The sequence below is a fragment of the Nycticebus coucang genome, chromosome 19 (assembly GCF_027406575.1).
Source record: "Nycticebus coucang isolate mNycCou1 chromosome 19, mNycCou1.pri, whole genome shotgun sequence".
NCBI classification, from domain to species: domain Eukaryota; kingdom Metazoa; phylum Chordata; class Mammalia; order Primates; family Lorisidae; genus Nycticebus; species Nycticebus coucang.
In genome coordinates this window covers 45,809,271-45,835,889 of record NC_069798.1, presented here as the reverse complement: position 1 = coordinate 45,835,889, position 26,619 = coordinate 45,809,271, and the positions used below count along the sequence as shown (strand labels likewise).

General features: G+C 48.0%; 1 protein-coding gene across 2 annotated transcripts in view; it reads left to right on the top strand.

The window, feature by feature from the left end:
* Window positions 1-26,619, top strand: part of MYO5B (myosin VB) — a 341,703-nt gene that overhangs the window by 266,177 nt on the left and 48,907 nt on the right. For both annotated transcript variants that reach the window (XM_053571966.1, XM_053571965.1), the window contains exons 18-22: window positions 7,243-7,354; window positions 12,307-12,518; window positions 14,376-14,532; window positions 15,855-16,094; window positions 23,797-24,021. In XM_053571966.1, coding sequence (XP_053427941.1) covers window positions 7,243-7,354; window positions 12,307-12,518; window positions 14,376-14,532; window positions 15,855-16,094; window positions 23,797-24,021 — 946 coding nt within the window. The remainder of the gene's footprint in view (window positions 1-7,242; window positions 7,355-12,306; window positions 12,519-14,375; window positions 14,533-15,854; window positions 16,095-23,796; window positions 24,022-26,619) is intronic.

Sequence of the window (26,619 nt, the reverse complement as noted above, 5' to 3'; positions counted from 1 at the left end):
CTGGGTTTCCTGATCTCATACTCACTACTGGTTGTGAGGAATGAGGTGATATGTCTAAAGTCCTCAACACAGTGCTGGGCACTTCAACCTTTAATAAAATATTTATTACTCATCCAAATAAGAGCAAGAAGCTGCCCCCATGGGGGAAGCTATACCCCAAGTTTCTATACTCTAAATTTCTAGTTTTGTTTTTGCGAAATCCCAACATGCATGGTCACCATGCATGGGTCTGAATTTCCCAGAACCCTCCAGGCAATTGAAAAGTTCAGTTTAAAAGTTATGTAAATAAATCTATCAGAACTAGAGCCTAAATGTCCCATGTTAAACTGCTAGGATCTCAGTGCAAGAACATAGGGATGGCAGGTCCTACCTGTACTGTGCAGTGCAGAGACCTGGAGGTGAGCAGGGAGACCCAGGAGTTCATCCTCGTCCATAACATACAACTGGTGCTGACAGGGCTCATCAAGGGCGAGGCATGAACATCGGGACCACATCAAGCCAGGGGAGAAGAAACAGGGAAGCAGGTGACTGTGAGGTATGCTGAGGGAGGTAGAACCTTGGGGGCCCACATCAGTATGTAAGGAGCCACCTACTTCACCAATAACTTTCTAATAGAATGAATTGTTTCATAGTAGCACAAGTTACTGGCATAAGGTTGTCACTTCAATGATGTCTCCTTGGAAGACGTCAAGGAAAGGCTAGAAGTCCCTGGGTCTGATGTGGTTAACTGTGGACCACACTTAGGCGGAGGGAGGTCTGTTACCTGATTCACTGGCCAAGCTTGCTCACAGCCTAACTGTGAAGTCAGGGTGGCAGTGGGTGCTGCCTCCATTCCTGCTGGCCTTGCTGTACAAGATGATCTGCTTTTCCAGTGAGTACAGTTTCCTGCCTTCATGGGTCCTCCTCTCCTGGGAGTCCTGTCATCTTGCATCAGGCATCCAACCTGTGCTGGTTGCTAGAAGGTAAAGATGGAAATCAAGGCCCCTGCCCAGCAGGAGCTCAAAAGTCCCATTTTGACTAGCTTGAAATGGGACCTCATAAGACCAGAGGCTCCCTTGTAGTGTCAGTGTGGATGGAACTGGGGCTTTAGAGAGGTGACACTTGAGCTGGGCCTTGAAGGGTGAGGAAGGATTAGGTTGGTGGGGAGGCTGCGGCAGGGCACTGCCAGCAAGGGGCCACGTGATGAAGCTAGAGAGGGCTTCTCCAGCAGGTGCCCACTTGTAGCATGCTGGGAGACCAGTCACGCTTTTTGCCTCAGCTGGGCAACCTCTGTTTTGGCAGCTGAGAGAGTGCATTCCCTCCAAGTCTTTAGACCCATATGGAAAGCGATTCTCCTACTGTTCATTCCACCTGGTTGTAATTTAGAGCTGCCGGCAGAGTTGAGATGCCCAGAGCTCCCTGGCCTCTCGTGGAATGGCTGATGTCTTTCCCTGCCATCCTAATTGAGTCAGACTTCTTCCAAGCAGATAGTTACAAGTGCATGTTGACCTTTTGTATTTGTAATTATAGGCATTGTGGAAGTGTGGGGAGGAGAGGGAAGACGGTATTTCTGGAATCACAAGTGGTATTTCCTAATGCAGCGATTTACACATGTGGTTTAGATCCAGAACTCTGCCTTCATGTCCTCCTGTGTTTCCTGCCTTAGCAGATTTCATTGACAGGTTAGAAAGAGGATTCTCCTCTCCAAACTGCCATTTGGTGGAGCATTAACTTTTGGAAAGAGATGCTGCAGTTTTGTGGCACTTTTGTGAGTGCTATATTGGGATAAAGTTGCATCATCTGGACTGTTTCACAGAGATTCCACCCCCTTGACATCCTCTCACCCCCACCAAGCCCCAGCACCTTGAGTGGCGTTTATTTGGAGGATGAACGGTGAGGGGGCAGGGCTGTAGGATGAAGCCACCACACTGGTCATCTTCTGACCCAACCCAATTGCTCCATCTCCTGTACCTGCCAACCACGGACTCTTTGGGAGTGACCTCACTGATTAAAATAAGAATTCTACCTAACTGCTTAATCCTGGGGATTGGTGTGTGTGCTATATCTGGAGACAACACAAGTGAGGTTTTATGGGCTACGTTCCCAGGAAAGTACTAGCTATTGAAAGTGTTAGCACAAGTATAACGTGCACTAGCCTCCGAGCGTAGAGTTGAATGAGCAATTATTGACCTAACTTTGGGAGACCTTCATGGGACCAGTGGGACCTGGGAAGATTAGGGGACCACAAAAATTCACTTTTTTGGCTGCTGAAAACAACACAGTAGCAGTTCCTCTTGTATTGGCTTGTCAAGTAACTGCGCAACCTTGCTCAGCTGTTTCCAATTTATGCCACCTTTCTACATTTCTCATGTATCAGTGGCCAGAGGGAAAGAGAATGCGTATTCCAGGATCACAGAGCCCAGCCAGAGATAGTCCAGGGCAGATCCTAAGAGCCCAAGCAGAGGGTTTTCAGGCAGACTTTCTGCATCTGGCCTACTGAGGCCCTGAAGGAGAACTCCTATCTCTTGCAAAGTCACTGCATGCCCAGTGCCACCAAAGTCCAGAGGAGGGATGCAGAATTGCAGGCCACCTGTGATATGACGCTCCCTGCCCTGCCCTCAGGCTTTGGGGTCTGCATTTTTATCCTCAAGAATATGGCTGTCTGTGAGGCTGATTAAAAATACAAATGTGTCATTCAATTTGAAATGCTGTGCAGCGGCTGAGAAATATGCTTATTGTAATGTGCATAAAGCACTGTGATAAATGTGCTGTCTGGGAAGAGAAGCTCGTCCACGGGTTCCTGGGTCTTGTGCCTGTGCAGTCATCCGTCTCCCTCTCTGAGAGTTCAAAGGAGTTTTGAGTCCTAGGGGAATTGTGAAGCAAATGCTGCTTCACCAAAAAAGGTCGGGGGAACCACTCAAATATGCAGTGTTTGCACAAACAACTCTGCAATTCAGTTCACCTTTACACCACCTCACCTATGCTTCATTAAAAGGCTGGTGCTTTCTGGAAAGATTCCCACTACTACTTCTATCCCCCCAACCCTATGTGGAATAAAAAGCATAAGATTGAAGAATGATGGAACTTAGAGAGTGCCTGCTTCACCCACCTATTTAATCGCTATTGAACCCAAAACACACATAGTGACTTTGCTTGCTTTCCCACAGGGAAAGAATAATACAGCACTTATTTTGGGGTGATACGATTCTTTATCGTGGGATCTTAAAGCCTTTGGTTCTAGCTCTTTTGCAGGAGATCTGGCCTCATTTCTTTGGACTGGAGTCTTGCTGGGTGGCTCTCACACAGAGCAGCACATCTTGGTTGTGAGGACTTGTACAGTAGTCTCAAGGCCCCACCTATTAAGTCAGCACTGAGACAGAGCCCTGAACATCTGTGTTCTGGCAAGGTTTACCCAGGTGACTTAAACTCAAATCCTGCCTTAAAACCATTACCCTGGAAGGCACATATTGGCCACTGGATCAATCACAAGCTGCTTGGTGATGTCCAGGCAAGTTAGGGATAGACTGGATTTTCCTCTGTCTTCATTTTGTGTCTCAGCTCCAGCTCAGAGCCAACAGGGAGAAATTGCTTCCCTTCCTTTACAGCAAAGGTTAGCAAGCTTCAGATCTGGGGCCACTGCTGGGGCTGAGCCTGTGCTCCCGTAGGAGGCTCAGGGTGCAGGTGGAAGGAAGGAGGAAGGCAACATGGAGCTTCTGCAATGGTGTGAGCGGTAGAGAGAGTATCCTGCAAGTTTGGCACTAGGAACCCCTTCGTGAGTATTGCACTGGAATAATGACAAACCCTATATTTATGTATTACTTTATGAACGCCACCCGCAGGCCTCTTTTTTATCATATTGACTTTTTAAAATTTGAGATATAATCTATAAAACTGACCCTTATAAGTATACAATTCAGTGATTTGACAATGTTCAGATTTGTACAACTATCACAACTGTTCAGTTTCAGAATGTTTTTATCACCCATAAGGAAACTCTGTAGCCACTAACAGTCACTTCTTTGCCCCTCCTCCCAGCCCTTGGCAAGCACTAACTTTCTATTTCTATAGGTCTCCCTATGCTGGATTTTTCACGTAAATAGAATCATGTAATATATGACCTTTTTCTTTCTTCCTTAGTACTGTTTTCAAGGTTTATTCACCTGCAGTGTTTATCAGTACTTTATTCCATTAGATTGCTGAGTATAGTTTTATTGTGTGGGTGAGCCATATTTCATTTAATCCATTCATCAGTGATGGACATTTGGGTTGTTGCTTCTTTTTGGCCAGGAAGAATAATGCTACCATAAATGTGTGTGTAGATGTTTTTGTGTGGACATACCTTTGAATTGCTGGGTGATAGAGTACTCTTCCCCTTTTGAGGAACTTCCATACTGTTTCCCCAGTGGCTGCGCCATTCTACGTTCTCCCAGAAGTGTATGAGTGTTCCCATTTCTACATATTCTCGCTAATACTCGTAACTGTCCATTCTTTTTATTATAGATGTGAAGATATATCTCATTGTGATGTGACTTGGATTTTCCTGATAGTTGATGATATTGAGCATATTGTCATGTGCTTGGCCATTTGTCTATCTTCTTTGGAGAAATTCTGTTGATCTTGTTCTCCTCTGCCAATTTTTTATTGTTTTTTGTTTGTTTGTTTGAGACAGGGTGCCTCTGTCACCCTGGCTGGTATTCAAAGGAGCCATCATAGCTCACTGTTATTTCAAACACCTGGGCTCAAGCAATGCCCTTGCCTCTGCTTCCCAAGTGGCTAGGACTATAGGTGTGTTCCAGCGTGCCTGGCTAGTTTTTCTCTTTGTACAGACAGGGTTGTACTATGTTGCCCAGGCTAGAGTGCTGTGGCACAATCAAAGCTCATTGCAGCCTTCAACTCCTGGGCTCAAGCAGTCCTCCTTCCTCAGCCTCCTGAGTAGCTGTGATTATAGACACAACACTGCACCTGGCTAATTTTTAAATTTTTGTAGAAATGAAGTCTTACTGTATTGTCCACATGCCTGGCCAAGGGTTACTTTTTATTGCTATTCAGGGTATGAGAACCTTACCAGGTCAGACATATGACTTGTAAATATTTTCTTTGATTTTGTGAGCTATCTTTTCACTTTCTTGCTGGTGTTCCTTAAAGCACATAGCTTTTAATTTTGAAGAGGCTTTATTTTTTTCTTTGGCTGTGCTTTAGGTGTCATGACTAAGAAACCATTGTCTGCCTTTTCCAAGGAAACACCTGTGTTTTATAGTAAAACAGAGGCCTTGGGACTCTAAGTGCCCTCTGGCCACCTTCTGACAGGAATCCACGTATACCATGAGCCTGTGAGAAGGGCATGGGTTCTGGTTCCCTGCACCATGACATGTGACAGGGCCAACTGAAAGGGAAAGGAGCATAGAAACCAAGTGGCTGCCAGGGTCTGTGAGGAGGAAGGGCAGGGTGCGACTGCTGCTGGGAGTGGGGTTTCCTTTTGGGATGTGCATATGGTTGCACAACTTTGTGAATATACTGAAAACTATTGAGTTGTACACTGTAAAGGGGTAAATCTACAGTCCATGACTTACATCTCAAAACTTATTTTAAAAAAGGTAAAGAGCAACCTCTAATCAGCCATTCCACATAGAAGAAAAGAAAGGTGGGGGGGGGGGAACAATGCCATTTTATTTATTGGCTCTTAAATTAAAGACCCATCGCTACGTCTGAAGTCTGCCACCAGACCAAGAAAAGTGTTCACGAAGGAACATAAGGGAGGGCGAAAGGCAAGGAGCATGGTGTGTGTTCCTTTTCATCTCGGGGTGCTGGGAAGAGAAAGGCCCCCCAGGACCCACAGACTACAATGTTGTGAGCTCCTGGGGCTCAGAAGAGCAGCCCTGACCCTGCCTGTCGGGCGGTCTATCCCGCTGCCACCTAGCACTCCCCAGCACTCGTTTCTGTGGAAAACCTTTCCAATGGACCCCCTTTAAAGGCAGGTGTGCTCCAGGAGAAGGGCACCACCCACTCCCTCTTCCTTGCTGCCTCAGAGCGAGCAAGTGTACCTGACTATTTGGGCAGTCCCTCAGCGTGGCCGCTGGTGACGCGGAGGAGGAGATCACAGTCCCAACACGGTAAATGACCAACAGTGGCAGACAGCATATGCAGCCCTGAACGCAGGTAGCCCTCCTGATGCCTTCCAAAGATGACAGCCAGGACTGTCCTCCTCTGCCAAGGACACAAAACATGTGGGTTGGGCTGGATTGATGTTCAGAGGGGCACTTGGACTGAAATTTCAAAGTCTCCTGACAGGAGGGGTTATGCTGAATCACGCTTAACTGTGTGCAGTTGTGAACATCTCCTAAAATTTGAGGTAAAAGCGTCAGAATGCGCATATGTATGAAATGAGGCAGCTTTAATGAGAAAGGGGCAGATGCCCCCACCTAGAAAGTAGCGAATTTGCTTGTTGGAAAGACTGCCCTTGTCTCACTACATGTCCTCTCAGAGGCCAAGGGATACACTTAGAGCTGTCCTAAAGCTCCTCTCCAGAACACACCAAAATAGCACTCACACCTAGGGGTGATGATACCGCACAGACTCCTCAGCTACGTGAGTTGCAGTGGGTCTGCGTTGCTCCAAGGATCAGAGAAAATTTCTTTGGGGAGAAAAATGGTTTCTTCTAAGCTGCATTAAAATATGAACAGTGTTCTCTCTCCAGGGCAGTGTTTTCCAACCTTATTTTGTCTCACAAAACACTTAAATTATGTTGATCCAAAAAAAGAGTAAAAAAAAAAATATATATATGTATGTGTATATATATATATTTTTTTTAACTCTGCTTTGAACTTCTTTTGAAAATAACTTTTAAATATCGTTAATTCTCATGGTACACCAGCTGAAAAATCACTGCTCTGGGACCGAGTTATGGTCACTTGTTATTTGCTGGTGTATACTTTTCTGCTTTTGGAAATGTTTGCAGCGAGCAGTATTCTGTAGGAAGAAGACCAGCAGCTGGAAGCAAAGCTGCCCTCCAGGGAGGGCCTGCTGCTCCAGCTACAGAGGGGCCACGTTCCCCACGTTCACAGCCCCTGAATCCCCAGCTGCAGCTCCCGAAATCAACCACACACTGAAATTCTTGGAGACATTGGGGAGGACAAAACTTCTCTGGGGCTGTGTTTTTGCTGCTCTGAGAACCATTTCATGCCCCAGTATCAGAGCGCTATCTGAGGTCACCCTTAGCTCATGTGTGGCCAGATGTCACCTGACTCACCTTTGCTTTCCCTGCAGGTGGGCCTACCATGACTTCTTCAACCGGTATCGGGTGCTGGTCAAAAAGAGAGACCTGGCCAACTCAGACAAGAAGGCCATCTGCAGGTCTGTCCTGGAGCATCTTATCAAGGTGAGCTGGACGGCACCACCAGAAGGCCCTGAGAATCGAGGGGATGTCTCTGAGATGTTCATCTGTTTTCCTGTCTCTGTGATAGGAAAAGAAAAATACCTACAGTACTTTCTTTTCAGTTTCACATCCCAGCACACTGCAAGCCAAAATCTCTGGCTTCTCCCGTTCCTGGGGCTCAGGCTCAGCTGCCTGCCTGTGCTGATATACCTGGGGGAGCTCTGGAGAGGAAAGCCGTGCTGCTTGCATCTTACCCCTTGCACTAACAGACTCGGGCCCTCCCTTGATGCTTGTTTTAAGTGTAAGGCAGTATGTTTTAGTTTGTTTTGAGACAGTCTCACTGTGTTGCCCTGGGGTTGAGTGCAGTGGAGTCATCAAAGCTCGCAGCAAAGTCAAACTCTTGGGCTCAAGCGATCCTCTCACCTCAGCCTTCTGAGAAGCTGGGACTACAGGCGCCTGCCACAATCCCCAACTTATTTTTTCTACTTTTAGTAGGACAGGTTCTGGTTCTTGTTCAGGCTGGTCTGGAGCTCCTGAGCTTAAGCAATCCACCTGCCTTGGCTTTCCAGAATGCTAGGATTATAGTTATTAGCCACTGCACGTGGCCCTGTATATTTGAATTGAAATAACCTGAAATCCTACCTGACAGTTGTGACTGTAGAACTTTAAAAGCAGAGCTGTTTGGATTTTGGGGGGCGCAGGGGGATTGTAAGGGGCAATGCTTTAAATGTTTTAACAGTGCTGAAGAATTCAGAGATTACAGCTGAGTATGATAATACCTCAATAAAGGGTTAAGTCATCAAAACTTTTCACTTTAAGAAGATAATGAAAAGAATTATATCAAAAATTTAAGGGCAAGAAAGGGCTAGAAAAATCAGCCAGGGGTCATGCTGGGCGCCTATAGTCCCAGCTACTCGGGAGGCTGAGGCAGGAGGATCTCTTGAGCCTAGGAATTCGAGATTGCTATGAGCTAAGCTGACAGCTAAGCTGTCACTCTAGCATGGGTGACAGTGAGACTCTGTCTCAAAAAAAATTTTTTTTTGAATTTTGATATGTTCTTTTGCTAGGAAACTCTATTCATCTGAAATAACTCGGTTGCCAACGATCAGGGTTTACAGTTGTATTTTGTGTGCCACAGTCACCTAAGCATCATCTTAGCTACTCACATCTGTAGCTGGAGACAGTACAGAATGTTAGACTAAATGTATATGTTTCTTTAAGGGTGCCTTCTAAAAAGGGTAGCCCAAATACAGGCCCTCTTGCCTCCTTGCCTTTAAAAAACAATTCTTTTTTTTTTAAACAGAGTAACAGGGAGACAGTCTGGTTAGTGAAGGGCTGTGGTTGATCAGCTGGACTCTTTGAGGCTTTTACTTTGGCCCATCTATCAGTGTTCACATTTTAATATCTGTCTATTCTCAGGTGAGAGCCTGTGTTCAGGGTCAGCTGATCTCAGTGGAGCGCTGGGGTTCTTTGTCTTTATTGGCCCTGGAAGCTAGCCTTTGGTGTGCGGTCAAGGCCTGCCAGCAGCCTGGTTTATCTGGTGGCTGCTTTTGCCTTTGGGGTCATAGTTTCACTCTTCCGCTCCTGTCCCTGTATTTTTTCAAGGCTGCTAACAAAACCTATGCTTCTTGAACAGAAAGCTCTCTGGCAGGGACACAAGTCAGACAGCTTCCATCCCTACCATGCTTCATCCAGCTGATGGGACCAAAGGCCACTGCCCAGGGCTGCCTCCCCGGGAGCGGCTGCCTCTTCTCTGCACTGGTGTGGAGCCTGTCCACTGTGCAGAGACCAGCTGAGAGCCCACTTTTCCCTCCTGCTTTCCCTGACCCAGCACCTGCCTATAGCACTTTGTGTCACTCCTAGGGCTTATCCACTATGTCCCATGCTCGAGAGGTGTATCTTATCTTGCAGAGGACAGTGTCTTGTGTTGACACCTCCCCCTTAACTATGATCACTGAGCCTGACGCACAGAGTAAACCTGCCAGGCATTTGTGGAATCAGTCAAGGAACAGTGACTTGCCTGGGTCAAGCAGTGACAAATATGTGCTACTTCCTCTGCCCGAAAGCCTTTTTCCTCTTGTACCCGTCTGACCAAGTTCTCTCCTTCCAAACCGAGCTCTGAAATACTTCCCAACTGTGAAGCCTGTCCCCAGCCTCCCAGATGGAGCTGGCTACCCCATCCTACATGGACCTCCTCCCTTCCACCCTCATGTTGTAATCAAGGGTTTATCATTTGACCAGCCTGAACACATAAATGGCAAGGGTCCTATCTGCTGTGTTTCTAGTACAGTTCCTGGTTGTGACAGGAACTATGTGAGTTTGTGCAGATGGCTACATGGAAACTGGCTGGAAAAGCCCATTGTGATGGGAAACCTGGCAGTAATGGCTCACCTGATAAGGCGTACACAAGCCTCATCCCATAGTCTAAAGCACGGATCCTATCTGTTTGGGCAGTGTCACTGTTACCCTTTCTGGACACTGAGTAGGGACCAGTGCTTCCAGACTGGCCTACAGACCCTGTATTCCCTCCTTTTTGTTTTGCCCTATTCCGAATGGGCCACGTCTTCTGGACACCCATATTCTGCATGATTATGCCGAATGACCTGAGACTTGGCAGAACAAGTGCTAAGCATGCTTTAGAAGAGAACATGAAGGAGAGAAGCAGGGTGAAGCTTGTCGGCAGGGAGTGTCAGGCATTTATGGGCCACCTTCTTGGAGGGGCAGCCTGCGGGCTGCTCTGACAAGCTCTCAATGAGGATTTAATAAACCTTTTTGGTAGGTCTGGGGAGAAATGTGGATTCTGGGAGTCTCCCTTGCAAGGCTTTTAGGAATGCCCTATTATCTTTCCCCTGAATTCATTCATTCTTTAACTGCTCTGGAGAGAGTGGTCAGCGTGAGGATAACGAGGGAGCGTGTAGCATGGGCCCACTCCCCAGGATTAATCACCTAGTGTAATGACAGCCATGATTGTAGGGGATCTCACATGGAGACTGGGTGACGTGCAAACCCGAACATCATCCTGCAGGCAGAGGAGCATATTAGCAAGCATCTTTGGAAACTCAGTATGAGGAGCTGTGTGTATGAGCAGCAGGAAGCGGGGACAGTATTATAAGAGGGGCCATAGTGTAGTCAGAGGCCCTGCCTTGGGAGACCCAGATTGTGCCGTCTATGGTATTTTCATTGTGACCTTGAACAAGTCGCTTCAGCATTCTAAATCAGTTTTACCGTCATCTGAAGGAAAAGGAGTGTCTTGGAATGGATTGCTAAGATTGCTTTCAGCTATATCCGTATATGACTCTTGGAGAAATGTTCTCGAAAGGTGATGATACATGATTAGCCAGTAAATTCTAGAGGTTAGAGGAAGCAGATGTGAATGGTAGGAGGTTGCTCAGAGTACCTGGGGTAAAAAGAGTGTGGCGCTCAGGCTGTTGAGTATTGGGGTAGAGAGGTGGGGCCTTCAGAGACATCCCCATTTGGAAAAACAGTGGCTTTGCAGACCAGATTACCCTTCTCTGGTTTCTTCCAGCATAAGAAATGAGGCATGTGTACTCTGGTTTCTGGGCTGCAGAAGGCACCCCTCAAGCTCTGACCTTGCTGAAGTGCAGGCTTGTCCCCAGCTATGAAGGCCAAGTCGCTCTCTTGTGCTTCCTAACTCCTCCTCCTCACTGAGCAAGAGATGCCCCTGGCAGGCCAAGAGACCCAAGCAGAGCCTCTGCTGCCTCGAAGCTTATAGGTCCAACCCAGCCCTGCACATGTCCAAGCTGTGGACCCTTGGGTGTGTGGGCCTGAGCAGATACACAGGAGAGAACAGGGCTCAGGCCCTGCCCTTCCCAGCCTCACTGTCAGCCTGGTCCATGGGAGAAACTCCATGACATCAAGCGAGAAGGTGTATCCTCAGCTCAGTCGCACTGTGGGCAGCATAGCCCCGTATATACAGACCCACTTCCTGTTAGGTTAACATGTGCAGCTTAGCCCACAGTGAATGGTGAGGTGTTACTTCAGAGCCATTTGCCAGCATGAACCGTGTTTGTATGTGTGTTCTCCTTGGACCTTGGCTGGTTCCTTTCTCGTCAGTCTTCGCACAGAATGGGAGGGCAGTGTATTTACAGAGAGCTCTGTTACTGTGGGTCAGCTCTTCCAGTGTCGACCCTGGGCCTGTCCACAGGCACCCTGCTAGGTCCTCTTTCGTTATCCTTGGAGCTGAGCATGGGGAAGGGCACCCAGTGGTATCCTGGTCAATGTAATTAAGACAGTAATTACAGTTCTAAAACAATCTGTAACAATTTTATTTGGGGGTCGTTCATACCCTGTAACTATTGATACAGGGGTGTGGCCATTTGAGAATAATTTTGTTACAATGTCCAGCAGGTCAGGTCATTCCCCTGCTCAATCCCCTCGTCCTCCCCCCACCGCCCCTTGGCCCCTACCCCCATGGTTCCTGTCCCAGTTTTGTACTGTGGCCTGCAAGGTAAGTGTTTCCTCCTGGCTCTCCTGCTCCTCAAACATACCCTGCTTGCTCCCACCACAGGACATTTGCACCGGCTTTGCTTTCTCCTAGAATGTCCCACCGTCCTCCTCACCTGTTTCTCCTTCAGTTTATTAAGGATTTTGCTCAAGTCACCACCAAGTCGCCCTCCTTGGTCATCCTTTCCCATCTCCTATACCTTGATTTTAATTTTTTCATAATTCTCACCATTATCTGAAAACAGGGTTATCTTTGTTAGCTTATATGTATGCCCTCACTGTGATGTGGGCTCCTTGAGGGCAAGTATCTGGACACCTGGCCCAGTGCCTGTCCACAGTAGGTCTTGGTGTCTGCTAACGGATGCGGAGAGTTTGTGCACATCTGCAGAGGGAGGGGCACATGGAGTCTGGCCGCTTGCTTTAGATTCTGGGGGGCACGTTGCCTTGCTGCTCTCCAGTGACCAACCAGCTCCCCTCCCTGCCTTGTAAAGGATCCCGACAAGTTCCAGTTTGGCCGCACCAAGATCTTCTTCCGGGCGGGCCAGGTGGCATACCTGGAGAAGCTGCGGGCTGACAGGTTCCGGGCAGCCACCATCATGATCCAGAAAACTGTCCGGGGCTGGCTGCAAAAGGTGAAATATCACAGGTTGAAGGGGGCCACCCTGACCCTGCAGAGGTACTGCCGAGGATACCTCGCCCGCAGGTGAGCCAAGTGGCCAGCCCCGGGGGGTGGGGGTGGGGGGTTGGGTGGGGGGTGGCAGATCCCAGCAGGGAGGAGGGAGCCTGCCTCACCTAGCCCTCCGGTCTCTCATACTCTGCACTCGGAGTGCTTCCTGTCGGGCTCTGTCTACATCGTGGTTTTCTCCTGGCAGCTGGGCCTGTCCTTCTAATACCCGTCTCACTTGGTAGGGGTGGGAGGAGGTCTAGTTCAAGGGCCCCTGCCCCTATCCCACCAGCACGAACCTAGAACCATCTGCTCTTGCCACAAATCAGCTGTTTCCACTTTGCCTAAACCCCAAAGGAAAAAATTAACTCTTTTTAGGAAAAGAGGTACATCTAGCCTTTCTTCCTCATTACTTATACCACAGATTTCAGAATCCCTCGGAGTTTGGTTCTTAGGGTTGGAATGGTCCTAGGTAGCCCCTCCTGTGAGTTATTGCCCTGAGGCTATATGGGACAGTGTGACTTGTCTACCCCTGGGCAGCTACCTTGGGGTGAGGTCATGATGCTGGCCAGACTCCCCTGCCCTAGCCAAGCAGAACAAACTACTGCAACATTCCCTCCTGACTGATGTCACTGGGCTAGTGAGGCATCCACTGACACAGGTACAGAGGGCACAGCCTCAGACCTTTCAGCAGGCATCAGTTTTGGACCCAGCCCTGGTTGAAGACCAGTTACCTCTCTAAATAGGAGTTTCCTTGGAAACTTGGAAGCCAGAGTCTTATAAACAGCTATTCAAAAACAAAACATGAAGAGAGCCCCTGTTTTCCAAGCCTAGAGTAGATCAAAGATAGAAGATTGCTCCTGCATATCCCCTAATGTGCTCCCCATGAGCTGTCTAAGCATAACGGCAGGTGACGAGTGCCATTAAGCGCCTCCTAACCCTTGAGAGGAACTCTGGAGCAAGGACTATAGAGAGGAGAAGATGGTCAGGGCTGGCAGCACTAAGTGACAGTATCAGGTCATTGAGTGCTCCTATGTGGGGCTCTGTCTGGGGCACCCTGTGGTACGGGTATAAAACAGAGTTGGCCATATTCTCCCTGCAGGAAGTTTATACTAGAAGATGTGCAGGGCCCATGTAGAAAGAAAAGAATAACAGAGAGCCCAGCTGGGGGACTGGCTGTGTTTCAACTGGTAGCGGGGACAGGTGGTGTCACTACCCTCTTCTCTGAAGCTAGACTAAATGGTTTCTAAGGTGCTGTCTAGCATTTAACTCTGAGTCTCTAATTGCGCACTTGCTCTGGTCTGGGCATCCCACAGACCTTTAAGAAAGGGTAGAAAGTATCAAACTGGACCACCACATTTGGGAGGGGAATGCAGGAGAGATTCTACATTCAGGGCATCCTGGGCAGACAGGGCTGGGAGGTGAGGAAACGGCCTGAGATGGTATTAGTCACCCCCTAAAAGTGCTTACCCAGCACCTGCTATGTCAGACCCTGAGCCAAATTGGGGGCACAGACCCAGCCTTAGAGATCTCCAAGCTGGGTGAGGAGGAGAGGGACAGACAGTGAGGCAGACATGGATGTCGAGTGCTGCTGGCAAGGTCATGGGGGACTTCCCCGCCTCACTGCAGGAGGTCACTGAAGAGGTCCGACTCAGACCAAGTTTGAGGTGTATGGAAAGGTTTTCAGGCCATAAGAAAGAAGCTAATGCTGCTGTTCTGAGCCTGAGGGTCAAAGGCCCAAGGCCTTGCTATGTCCTTGCTATGTCAATGAGAGTTGAGCTGGGGTGTCGGGATAGGGCTATGGAGAGAGAGACTTGCTTTGGCCAGTGGCTTGGGGTCCTCTGTGTGAGCATGGCCAGTGCTCTCCCCCTGACACTAGCGTCTCTTGCTCCCCAGACTGGCCGAGCATCTGCGCAGGACCAGGGCAGCCGTGGTGTTCCAGAAACAGTTCCGCATGCAGAGGGCCCGCCAGGCCTACCAGAGGAGCCACAGGGCTGCTATCATCATCCAAGCCTTCACTCGGGCCATGTTCGTGCGGAGGAGGTACCGCCAGGTGAGCGGCCACCCCTCAGGGTGCAAATTCAGAACCGAGGCAGCAGCAGAGGAGTTTGTGGCCAGCATGAATGTCCATTGGCTACTCCCAACCTTTTTCCTAAGGATGTTTGCATCTCTGCTGTCACCAAATCCTTTGTAAAGTCTCATGAGGCAGGATGGCTGTGTATCATTGTACCTCTTTAACACTGAGTTGTCCCAAGAAGTCGAATCATCTGCCTGACGGCAGCAGGGCCTAACAACCGTGGTGGGCTTGCTCAGACTTGAGAGCAGGAGGTGGCATTGGCATCACCAGGGCTAGCCCCTTCATTTAACAGCCGAGGGGCTTGCAGCCCAGCCGTGTGAGGTCAGGAGAGTGACCACAGCTGCTTCTCTCCAGGCCATTGTTCTTTGTGTTATTTCAGCCAAACTAAAATCCTTGGTTAGGGAGCACAAAGCCAGGATGATGTGATAGACACAAGTACAACACAGCGCTACTGGAAGGATGAGCTGGAAAAAGAGGTCCAAAATTGTATTTCCTGAAGGGGATATTTCTTCTATGATCATAGCAGGTGTGATTTCTAAATAAGAGCAAAGTACTAAATTAATACTGAAAAAACCAAAGGCATCAGGGTGAAGCAGACCCGACGTAATATGTGGAGAAACCCAAGCCAGTGGGAGAAGGTTCTGTGCATATTGTCAAGAAGCTGGTGACATCCGTGTGATGTCTCCATGGAAAGCGCAGAGGTGACATTTGGGAGGTCAGCAGCAGGATGGGAGCAAGCACTGAGTGGGGCTCTCAGCCCTGCATCTCACAGCTGTGATGCTGGTGCGCTCAGCACGCTTGCTCTTTTATTAATTTATGCCACAGACATTTATTTTGCAGGATATTAGGGTGAGAACCTTGATGCTTTCATCTCCTGGGTGTTTTTAACTTGGAAAAAAAATAAACCCAGTAAAGTACATGACAAGCTTGTGATTTTGCAAGCCTTTAGCCTATTGTGGACTCTCACTGGAGCATCCCAGGCCATCTTTCAGCTCAGTGTCACCGGGATGGGATCTGTGTCTGTTCAATGGGGAGAGAGCAACTGGATGACCATTAGCCCCCTACAACTTTGATGAGGTGTTTAGATGGTGGTTCCCTCCAAACCAATAAAACAAAGCTGAAAACAAGAATTTGACAGCTGATTCCCTGAGGGAACATGGGCTGCAGAACCCAGCTAACATGTGTTCATGACACACCACCAATGACTTAAGTCTTTGGGTCTCCATATCTCACCTCCAATAGTTTCCCAGCTCCTGTCCTGGGGTATGAACCCACAAGGTGTGTGGTGTCCCCACTAGGTCCTCATGGAGCACAAGGCCACCATCATCCAGAAGCACATGCGGGGCTGGATGGCACGCAGGCATTTCAGGCGGCTACGCAACGCTGCCATTGTCATCCAATGTGGTTTCCGGAGGCTCAAGGCCAAACAGGAGCTGAAGGCCCTCAGGATCGAGGCCCGCTCTGCACAGCACCTGAAACGCCTCAATGTGGGCATGGAGAACAAGGTGGTCCAGCTGCAGCGGAAGATCGACGACCAGGTCAGTGTCAGGCACTCCACACCCAGGAGTTGGGGGCTGGTGCGGGGCAATGGGGGGGCATGTTGGAGAGAGACTCATAGCTCCCTCAGGGAACTGCCCCTGCCACAGGCCTGAGAGAGCACAGGTATCCTCAAGGTATCGCCATGCTGAGCAGGAACAGGTACTGACTATGGCACGCAAAATAATACCCCCAAAGATGTCCACGTCTTCATCCCTGGGATCTGTGAAATGTCACCTTACTTGGAAAAGGGGACTTTGTAGATGTGATAAGGATCTTAAGATGGGGAAATGATGCTGTGTTATCCAGGTGAGCCCTAGATATAATCACAGGGGTTCTCCTCAGAAGGAGCCTGGAGGGCAGGATTCAGAGGGGGAGATGAGATGACAAAACCAGAGATGGTGGTACAGGCCATAAGCCAAGTCATGGGGGCAGACCCCGAGGATCCAGGTTTATTTAATGACTTCTGACCTGCAGAAGTATAAAATAACAGATTTATGTTGTTCTGAGCCACTGACTTGGCTGTAATTTGTTACAGCAATGACCCACTAGGCCAAAGTTCTGTGTCCCTGCAAAGGTAGCATGGTGTCACAGCAGTGATGGTGGGTACAGGGGACTTGTGTATGGGGCACTGGGCTCACACTTTGTAGTAGCTTGTCTGATCCTCATAACAGCCCCCTAATTTTTAAGTATTGATAGCTGCCTTATTTTATAGATTAGAAAGTCACGTGCACTCTCAGTTTTCTAAAGTCACATGGGTGACAGGGACGGCCCAGGTTTGAACCCCTGGCTCCAGAGCCTGGTTTTTGCTCCACCTGCCCTCCTTCCACTCTGTTGTGTGGTGGGAAGACCACTTGCTGTGGAATCAGAAACAAGGTAACCTAAATTCAGCCCAGCTGCTTAAAAGTTGGGTGACTGCCTTGGCCCCTTTGAGCCTCCATTTCTTATCCATGCATGGGGGATTGATAGGATTGAAAAAAGAGTAAATGCACTAACATATACCAAAGGCCTGGTACACAGCTGGAGACTCAGGTTTCCACTGCTGCTGTATTTGACTTTAAGCTGCTGTATTTAAGCTATTCTCTCTCTTTCCTAGAGTTGACTTTAAGCTGCTGTATTTAAGCTATTCTCTCTGTCTTTCCACCCCAGGCCACCTTCCCATGTCCGCTATTCAAACATGTATGATAACAAGTCATTGTTTTGGCCCTGCTGGGGGGAGGGATGCGTACTATGCAGGGTCCTACAGGGGTTCAAGATAAGCGAGGATGCGTGACTGCTTCCAGGTTGGAGAGGCAAGGCTGTCCTGTGCACACACCTGGACACCTACTTTTGGTGGCCTGAGTGGCCAGTCCTCTCCTTCGGAAGACCCTTATTTGGCATCCAGGTGTTTTAGGAGCTTTGTTAGACAGTGGCCAGAGATGTCTGCTGTGTGCTGGATGCTACACTATGGGAGAAGATGCCTTTGCCACTGGGGCCAACACCTTCAATTCCCCAGTTGACTTTTTGAGCACTCACCATGTGCCAAGCCTTGTGATATGTGTTTTACATTCACTCTTATTTGACCCTCACACAACTTTGTGAGGTCATTTCATAGATGAGAAAATCGTGGGTCAGAGACAATCAGGTACCTAGTCAAATTCACAGAAATAGAAAGGGGTGGAACCAGACTCCAGGTCCATCTGATCCCACAGCCATAACAAGGGTGGCGCTGGTTCTACCCCAGCAGCTCGGAAGCATTCGTCCTGTCCTGTGCATTATTGTTGCTGAGCGTGCTTCTCAGAGCTGGACGGGGACTCACTATCACTTTGCTCATGCAGGGTGACCACAGGATTAGGCTTCTGTGCTGCCCCAGAGGGTTTTAGGTGCCTCTTGAGAAAGGAAAAGAAAGAAGGAGGGAAAGAACAGGAGTGTGCATGGTACGGGGAGAAAAGGAGAAAATTGGAAAATTAGAGTTGGGGCCACCAGGCATGGCCTTGGAGGTCACTTAGCTTTATTGTACCTGTTCTATGCTGGGCATTTTTTAAGTTTCTCATGATACTGGTAGGGCAGGAGAATAAATGAGCCATTTTACACCTAGATCAGCTGGTCTGAACAGGAGCCCAAATATACAGATAGCAATAGAATATTACTGTCTGCAATATTCTGCACCCAATATTCAGATAGCAATAGAATGTCCCGGCATCCATGCCCTTGAAAAAGACCAGGCCCTTTGAGAAGAGACTGTCACCCTGGATGTGTGCTCTGGGTGAGTTCTTTCGAGCATCTTGCCAGGCTTGGTCCTTATGGGGGAAGCAAGACGGAAAGGCCAGGTACAGAGTGGAGGAACTCAGTGCCTGCCCCTGTCAGCCTGTGAGTCAGAAACAAAGGTATCATCACCAAAGGACAGGAGAACAAAGGAAAGGTCTGCTGTCTGGCACTCGCCTTTGAAAAGCACAGCACAGAGAATACCAAGATTTTATTATTGTGTCTGTTGGTGAAGAGCCAGAAAAGACATTGCATAGTCAGGTTTTTTCACTTACCCTTCCAGGCAGAGTATAGTCAAGGGACAAGTGGACTTTGCTGCCCCCCACCAGGAGCCCTGTGTACCTGCTGGCCACCTTCGGTTTCCAGCCACAGGGCTCTGTGTTCTGCTCATTTCTAGAGTTGACGTGAAAGGATAAAAATAAACCTGGCAGTTCACAATCCGTGTACTTGAACATCAAAGGGAAACAGATTTTAAAAGCCTATTTTTAAAAAAGCGCTTTTTGCCTTAAGCTTCCGGCTCGGCAAACATCTGTGAGTGGTGGCAGGTGTTAGCCACCCTGGGCAGGATGCCCTGCGCACAGAGTGTGATCCAGAAGCAGGGGAGAGGTGGACAAGATCTCACTTTCTCACAGCCCTCCGTGTATTGCCTGACCATGTGCCAGACACTAGTTTCGTGTGTTAACTCCCTCAAGCCTTATGAGATAAATATTAATATTCCTGTTTTATAAAAAAAAATTAGCTGGGCATGGTGGTCTTAGCTACTTAGGAGGCTGAGATAGGATGTTCCCTAGAGCCAAGGAGTTTGAGAACTATGATTGCACCACTACCCTCTAGCCTGGGTGACAGAGTGAGACCCTCAAAATACATATATCTCTATTTTAAATGCCCAGAGAGGTTAAATAGCCTTCCCAAGGTCACAGAGCTAGAAAGCAACATGGCTGGAGTAGAAGGTGTGGGAAGCTGGTTTTACAGTGTAGGTGGAGCATGTTCTGCCACCTCTAACCAAATTGTAAGATCTGCCCGGTGGGAAACTATCACAATGTACAGGGAGGTCTCCTCAGTTAAGGGAGACTATTGCCCTTGGTTTGGGTTCATGCTCAGAACCCAAGCGTGTCCTTGGGGCTGGCTAGCATTTTGCAGTGGGGTGTGTGACCTGGTGTCAGAACATGCTCCATCTACACTGTTGTACAGGGAAGTGGCTGCACAGTCCCCATCACCTGCTCCTTAGAGACGCTTGTTTTATTGCATTCTCTTAGCATATGGGGCTGGCTGTAGGAGTGACTTTTTTTTTTTCTGTAATTCCTGGAGAGTTCAGGCAGCTTTTCTCTTGACATGCAAGGTTCCTAAGCCAAAAGGAGAGGATTTGTATGTGTCAGGATCCACACACCCTAAAGTGTCTTGAGGTATTTGTCAGAGCAGCATAGGGAGTGGCCACAGTCGCCACTGGACAGAGAATTATACTCACAACCAGGGCTGATAGCTTAGAAATAATTGGGCCTGAGATCTCTAAGATAACTTCTAGCTCAAAAATCTATTGACACCATGACCTGGCTTGAAGTAGGGCTCTTAGCCCCAGGCTGTACTGTCAAACCACCTGGGTGAGTCAGCAAGGGAGAAAGGAAACTGAGAGAGGACCAACGTAAGATTAGCACCCAAAATTCATGTCCTAAGGCTTGGTCTATCCCACTGGAGAGACAGAAAGCAAACTTGGCACCAAGTTCCTAAGAAAAACAGTAGAAAGACAGAAACTGAGTGGCTTTAGAGCTCTTGACAGATGAGGAATGCCCTTTAGGAGGAGTGGAGCTGTCCCTGGTGCTGAGATTTTTTCCCCCCGTGTGAGCTATCACACTCCGATGTAATCAGCCACATCCTTCACAATATCCTTCAGCAGTAAACACAGTGCCAGTTTGTAGTATCATTTTTTACAGTGTCCCTGGTATGGGCCTGTGATGTGACATTATTCAGTCAAAATAATGTAGCCCATTTACTCGGCTCTGCCAGTCTGACCTTATTCAAACCCACGTGTAGAGTAAGTAGGCCTCTTGAACTTAAGATTTATAATGGCAGTCAAGTTTCTTAGACTCTCCCGTGTGTAAGGTCAGCCTTTATATTATCTGAAAAAAATGACACAAATCTAAGCAGTCATTCAGTAGCCTTTTAAATCAATTTGATTCAGTATATTTAGTAGGGACTCAGTAAATGTTAAATTAGTTAATATTTTATGATCACAAGAGTATTCATATGTTATATGTCCCTTAACAGGAATATGTCCTGAGAAATGCATTTTGGGGCAGTTTAATCATTATGTGACCATCATAGAATGCACTTACACAAAGGTAGCTGGCACAGCCCACTACACACCTGGGCTAGATGGTATGGCCTATCATTCCCGGGCTATAAACCTGTACAGCAGGTTACTCTACCTAATTCTGTAGGCCAGAGTTTTTCAACTTTGTTTATATCACAGTACACTTGAACCTATATTTAAATTTCCACAGTGCCCTTAAATTATATTGATCAAAAAATAATTTAAAAAAAATACTTACTGCAATCAGTGTAACTGGCATATTGTACCCTCAATGAATCCCCAACAATAAAAAAAAAAAAATACTTACTATGCTTTGAACTTCTTTTGAAAATAATTAATGACCTTTAAAAATTTTTTGCAGCACATCTAAGATCCTCTCATGGCACAGCAGTGTGCCACAGCACACCAGTTGAAAATCACTGCTGTAGGCAGTTGTAACACAGTGGTGTTTTTGTATCTAAACATGTAAACATACAAACAGCACAGTGAAAGATATGATATAAAAGATAAAAATGGTTCACCTGTGTAGGGCACTCACTGTGGATGGGGCTTATAGACCTAGAAGTTGGTCCAGGGGCATCACTGAGTGGTGAGCAGGTGGCGACCTAGGATATTACCATACACTACCGCAGACTTTGTTAACGTTGTATGTTTAGGCTACACTAACGTTCTTAAAAGTTTTTTTCTTCTATAATAAATTCACCTTAGCTTACTGTACCTTCTTTATAAATTTTTTTTTTTTTTGCAGTTCTGGCCAGGGTCGGATTTGAACCCGCCACCCCCGGTATATGGGGCTGGCGCCCTACTCCTTAAGCCACAGGCACTGCCCCTTCTTTATAAACTTTTTAAAAACTTTTTAACTCTTACTGTAATAACACTTAAAACACAAGCACATTGTATAACTCTACAAAAATTTGTTTTTATTCCACAAACTTTATTTGAAGTGTTTAGATTTCTTACTTTTTGCACATTTACACACATACAATGGCCTAAGCCTACACAGTGTGAAGATCATCAATATCACTGTCTTTCCCCTCCCCTTGTCACACTGGGATGGCTGCAGGGGAAGTAGCATCTTAGGGATGGTTTCTGGGACTCTGAGAGGCAGTGAGTACAACAGGCCCTGCACTGGGCTGGCCTATAGAACCATGATATGAGGATGAGACCCCAAGCCCTTTCTGTTTGAGATCATACACATGTGTCCAGAACAGAGTCACAGTTTCACGGACTCTGAATGGTTGCTTTTTGGGTACTCTGATGGTGAGATAAGGAGTTACCCAAGTTCTGCTTTTGTGGACCCCCACATGCACCCCAAGCAACTAGCAGAGACTTTCAGCCATCTCTCCTGGGGATTCCCTAAGGTCCTCTAAACAAGGAAGGTAGTCATGTTTGTTGACACTTCCTGTGTGCCAGGCTCCTAGCTCAGCGTTTTATCTCAAGATCCTAAATCTTCATACCCTACCCTATGAGGCAGGAGTTACTGTTCTCCCCATTTTACACTTGAGGACACCGGGACATGGGAAGGTTGGATGACTAGATCAGATGTGCATGGACAGTCAAGGGTAGAGCTGGGATCCAAGCTGGATCTGTCCAACTCCAGCTGCTCAACTCCCCGACATCCCTGAGCCTGGTCTCAGGCAGGTGTCAGGATCAACAAAGCTGGGCCTCCTGGATGATACTAGCAGGGTAGGATGTGCTTGTGTCCCCACCCACCACCACCATGTGTTTCTCTTTCCATATTCCAGCTCCATCTGGAGATGCCTCAGCACTTTCCTCCCCCAACTCCTGGTTATCTGACCCGGGCTATGTACCTGGAGGTGACAACTGGCAGAGCAGAGAGGAAGTCACAGGGTGGCTAGTCCAGCATGCATTCCCTCTTTGTGCCCCATTCCCCTGTGCAAAGACCCTCAGCCTCCAGTGAGACCCACACCAGAGTGAGCAGAATACATGCTTCTTAGGTTTTTGAATACATGGTGCTTAATTAGCTTTCTTCTTTATGAATCCTTAGAGTAAGATTGCCAGACCAAGCCTAAGGGTGTGTCAGGTTGTAGCTGGGAATTTTCCCATGGCATGCAGGGGCTGTCTCATTCTGCTGTATCAAGGCAGGAAATGTACTGCTTGTAGCCCCATATGCGGATCACAGCTGTGAGGTCTCATAGCACGTGTGGCATTGTACAGGGCCCAGTAGTTGTTCCTTTATTCCTTCTTGCTGTTTCTGGTGAAGCTGAATTTCCCAAATGGACATCATAATTGATTCCTGCTTACTGGTGTTTTAGCCAGTAGGTTAGCTCTACTTGGGGCTCTCGGGTACCACAGTGATGAGGGATAATCAAAGCCTGCTTGTTGCCTGCTTGATTATCTGGAGAACCCTGCTTCTTCCTCTCCTTTTCCTTTCACTGACCACTTTTAGCTGATGTTCTCTTAACTATTAGGGCCTCAGTTTCCTCCTGTGATTTGTATGAGCCCTTGACCCCAACACAGAGCTCTCAGGCCCTGGACTTGGTGGAATGCTTCACCCCTGCTGCCTGGGTGGGTTGGTGGCCAGATGCTTTATCTGGAGGGTGTGGTGTGGACAAGGTCTGCCAGCCATCAGTTTCCAGAGTCAGACTCTTCTGGGGTAAGCTGTGGCTGACAGGTGGCAAGAATGATCCCAGGGCCCTATGGGCCTCCTTGGAAGAAGGGATCCTGAAGGGGTCCTTTGTCTCAGAGCCTGCGATTAGGTTGCAGCTCTTTGTGCCAGCGAGTCCACAGTCAGGAGGGCTCCCCGTTGATGAGCAGGGAGACCTAAAGAAAAGGCTGCAGGTCTGGGAAGTCTGCTCTGTCCCCACAACTTAAAAACCAGGCGTAGGATCTGTCCAACCAAGCATAGACAGCCAGCTACCACCAACTGGCTTCTGGCTCTGCTCATGAAAGTACCTTGAATTCTTTCAATGTCAATGTTGCTATTTTTTGTTTTTCTGTATTTCTACTCAGCTCACAATAGAGTTTTGTTAGGAAGATGCCAGGAAAGCACTCGCGCATGTAATGATTGAGAGATTTAATTCCACCTTGGAAGTTCCTTTTTTTGATTGCCTTTGTACTTTTTCCTGGCAAAAATAACCCTCTCTCTCCCTGCTCCCTCTCCCTGCTCCATCTGCTGGTGCTTTCTACAGAACAAAGAGTTCAAGACACTGTCAGAGCAGTTCTCCACAGCCACCTCCACGTACACCATGGAGGTGGAGCGGCTGAAGAAGGAGCTGGCGAGTTACCAGCAGAGCCAGGGGCCCCCCAGGCTGCAGGAGGAGGTGGAAAGCCTGCGTACAGAGCTGGAGCGGGCCCACTCGGAGCGCAAAGTCCTGGAGGACTCCCACAGCAGGGAAAAGGACGAGCTGCGGAAGGTATGCTGGACACGGGTGGGCGCTGGCGGGGGCTGGCCAGTGGGTCACCCTGTCAGAGGCTGTTTCTTCCAGCTGAAAAATTGCCATGGGCTTTACCTGGGGCTCCCACAGACTTAGCAGCCACCAGAGTTTAGACAAAGCATTGTGCTTCTGGAGAAACCCTCACAAGCTTCTGCTGCCAGCTGGCTGCTGTGGCATCCCTCGAGAGGGTCATACAGTGCTGACTCGCGAGTATCTTTCTTGCGATCTAGGGTTAGTACCCAGGCTGGCTCTGTGGCCCACATCCTGGTTGGCAACAGAACTGTGACAGAGGCTCTTGATGCTGCCTGCAGGGTTAGAGGCAGCTTCTGGGGACCCCTCCCCATGCTGAAATGTCTTGCAATGGGGGATTCAGCTCAAGTGTGTTGACAGTTCCAGCTTGCCCACTCCAGCTGCTGTGCTCAGTGTCATCATTCCCCGCCCATGAAATAGAACTTCCTGGGGTTAGCCCCCAATCCCACAAACATCAGGATACAGAGGTTTCCTGCTCTCCTTTCAAGGTAGTTCTAACCAAGAAAGTCCCACAGGGCCACTGGAGAGCCCTTGCAGACTTGGGACACTGCTGTCCCCATGCCCCCATCTCTACGAGCCATTAGCCACAGGGGAAGCAGCACGTCGCCTACACGTACAGCATCTGACAGCAGTGACGAGATGTGAGGGGAGGTTCTGTGATGATATTGGGGTAACAACTTCAAGATGGGGGCAGACTGCATGCCGCGCAGTCTGGTGATTCCCGAAGTCCCATCCCTACTCAGCCCAGTCCTATGTATGTGCAGAAAACTTCATGGGCCTTAATTTCCTTGTCTGTGTATGTATTTTAACATTGGTCTTAAGGACCTTTCTGGACTTGTACCTGACTGTATCCATGATACGGATGTGTTCGGTGGCTTCTGGAAGAACTAGTGCTGCTCAGCCTTGCCTCAGGCGTCGTCCTCTCCTCCCCTCCTGCTTCCTTCCTGCAGACTCCCTCAGGAGAGCTCACAGAGCCAGCTCATGCTCCATCACTTTCCCACCCCAGGCAGAACAGCAGTACCAACAGCCACTGAAGTCTCCAACATCCCAGGGATTTCCAGGGGCCAGAGGTGGGATCCAGACGGGGGGCAGGAATTAGGCAAAGGAGAAAGTGAGACATGGCTTCCCAGTGCAGCCAGCCTGGAACATAAAAAGCCACCCTCCTGATGTGTTGCTTTGAGCATCACAAGACACACTCTCTGCTTAGAAATGCCCATCAAAATGTAGCTATAAAGCTGTAACGTACAAACCACAGGATTCCACACATGTGGTCTGCTCACCCTTGGGAGTATATGGATGGGTGGCAGCCTTTCTATGTAAATAAAAACCAGAAAATAGAATCCAGGCTGGGCGTAGTGGCTCACGCCTGTAGTCCCAGCGCTGTGGGAGGCCAAGGTGGGTGGATTGTCTGAGCTCAGAGGTTCAAGACCTGTATGAGCAGCAGTGAGCCAGAGTAAGACCCCGTTTCTACTAACAACATCAAAAACAGCCAACACTGCCAGAGGAAGAAGAAAATGAACAAAAAAGGAGTACTTCAAACAAAGAAGAATGAACAAGCAAACTGAAATTTAAAATAAAAAATAAATAAATAAATAAATAAAAGAAAGTAGAATCCAAAACCAGAAAGGAAGAGGCCAAGGTTAGAACTGGAAGCTCTTGAGATTGGTGACCCACAAGAAAGCTCTCTGCTTGTGCATCCGGGTCAGATAAGGCACTTGCAAAGCCTTTTTACCCACCAGAGCCATGAAACTCAGGTCTCTCCTAGCTCTGTCCCCATAGATAACACTTGATTCATCAATTCCCCAGCCTCCCTGCTAAAGGCCATGAGTTGGGAACTCATAAAATATTCAAGTGTCCATCCAAGGGAGTGTAAGAGTTTATAATATGAAAATTTTCCTTGACAGAACAAAACAGCAGTGGACACCCACCTCCCCTTAAAAAGGCTACCGTTTCCTAGGAGTTTGTTGGCCTGGGTCTTAAATAAAATTAAATCTTGGCACTGTCAAGAAAAAAAGGTAAGGACACTTAGGAAGGGGAACATTGGGAGCAAAGGCAGAGTAAAGCCCTTTCCAGACTCCGAACATAAACACATCCAAAAAAAACAGAAAATATTCACCAAGTAGAATATCCACCTCTTTCAGAAAATGAAAAAGTAGAAGCAACATTCTTGCTTTTCTAGGGTCTTCAAACTCTTTTGATTCTGGTGGTTGAGGGATAGGTAGACAGGCTGGCTGGCTATGGGATGAGGTTACGTCTTCTCTGCCTGGTCAGGGTTCACTGTGTATCAAAGGCACTGTGTCCAGTCTTAATAAATAATAATCAGACACTTGGTTTCCCTGAGCACAAACAAGGCTCTACTCTGCGTAGAGCAAGATAGATGAGACTAATCTGTAGCCTTTATATATACCAACAATAACCAAGCCGGAAAAACAGTCAAGGACTCTATTCCTTTCACAGTAGTGCCAAAGAAGATGAAATATTTGGGAGTATACCTAACAAAGGATGTGAAAGACCTCTACAATGAGAACTATGAAACTTTAAGAAAAG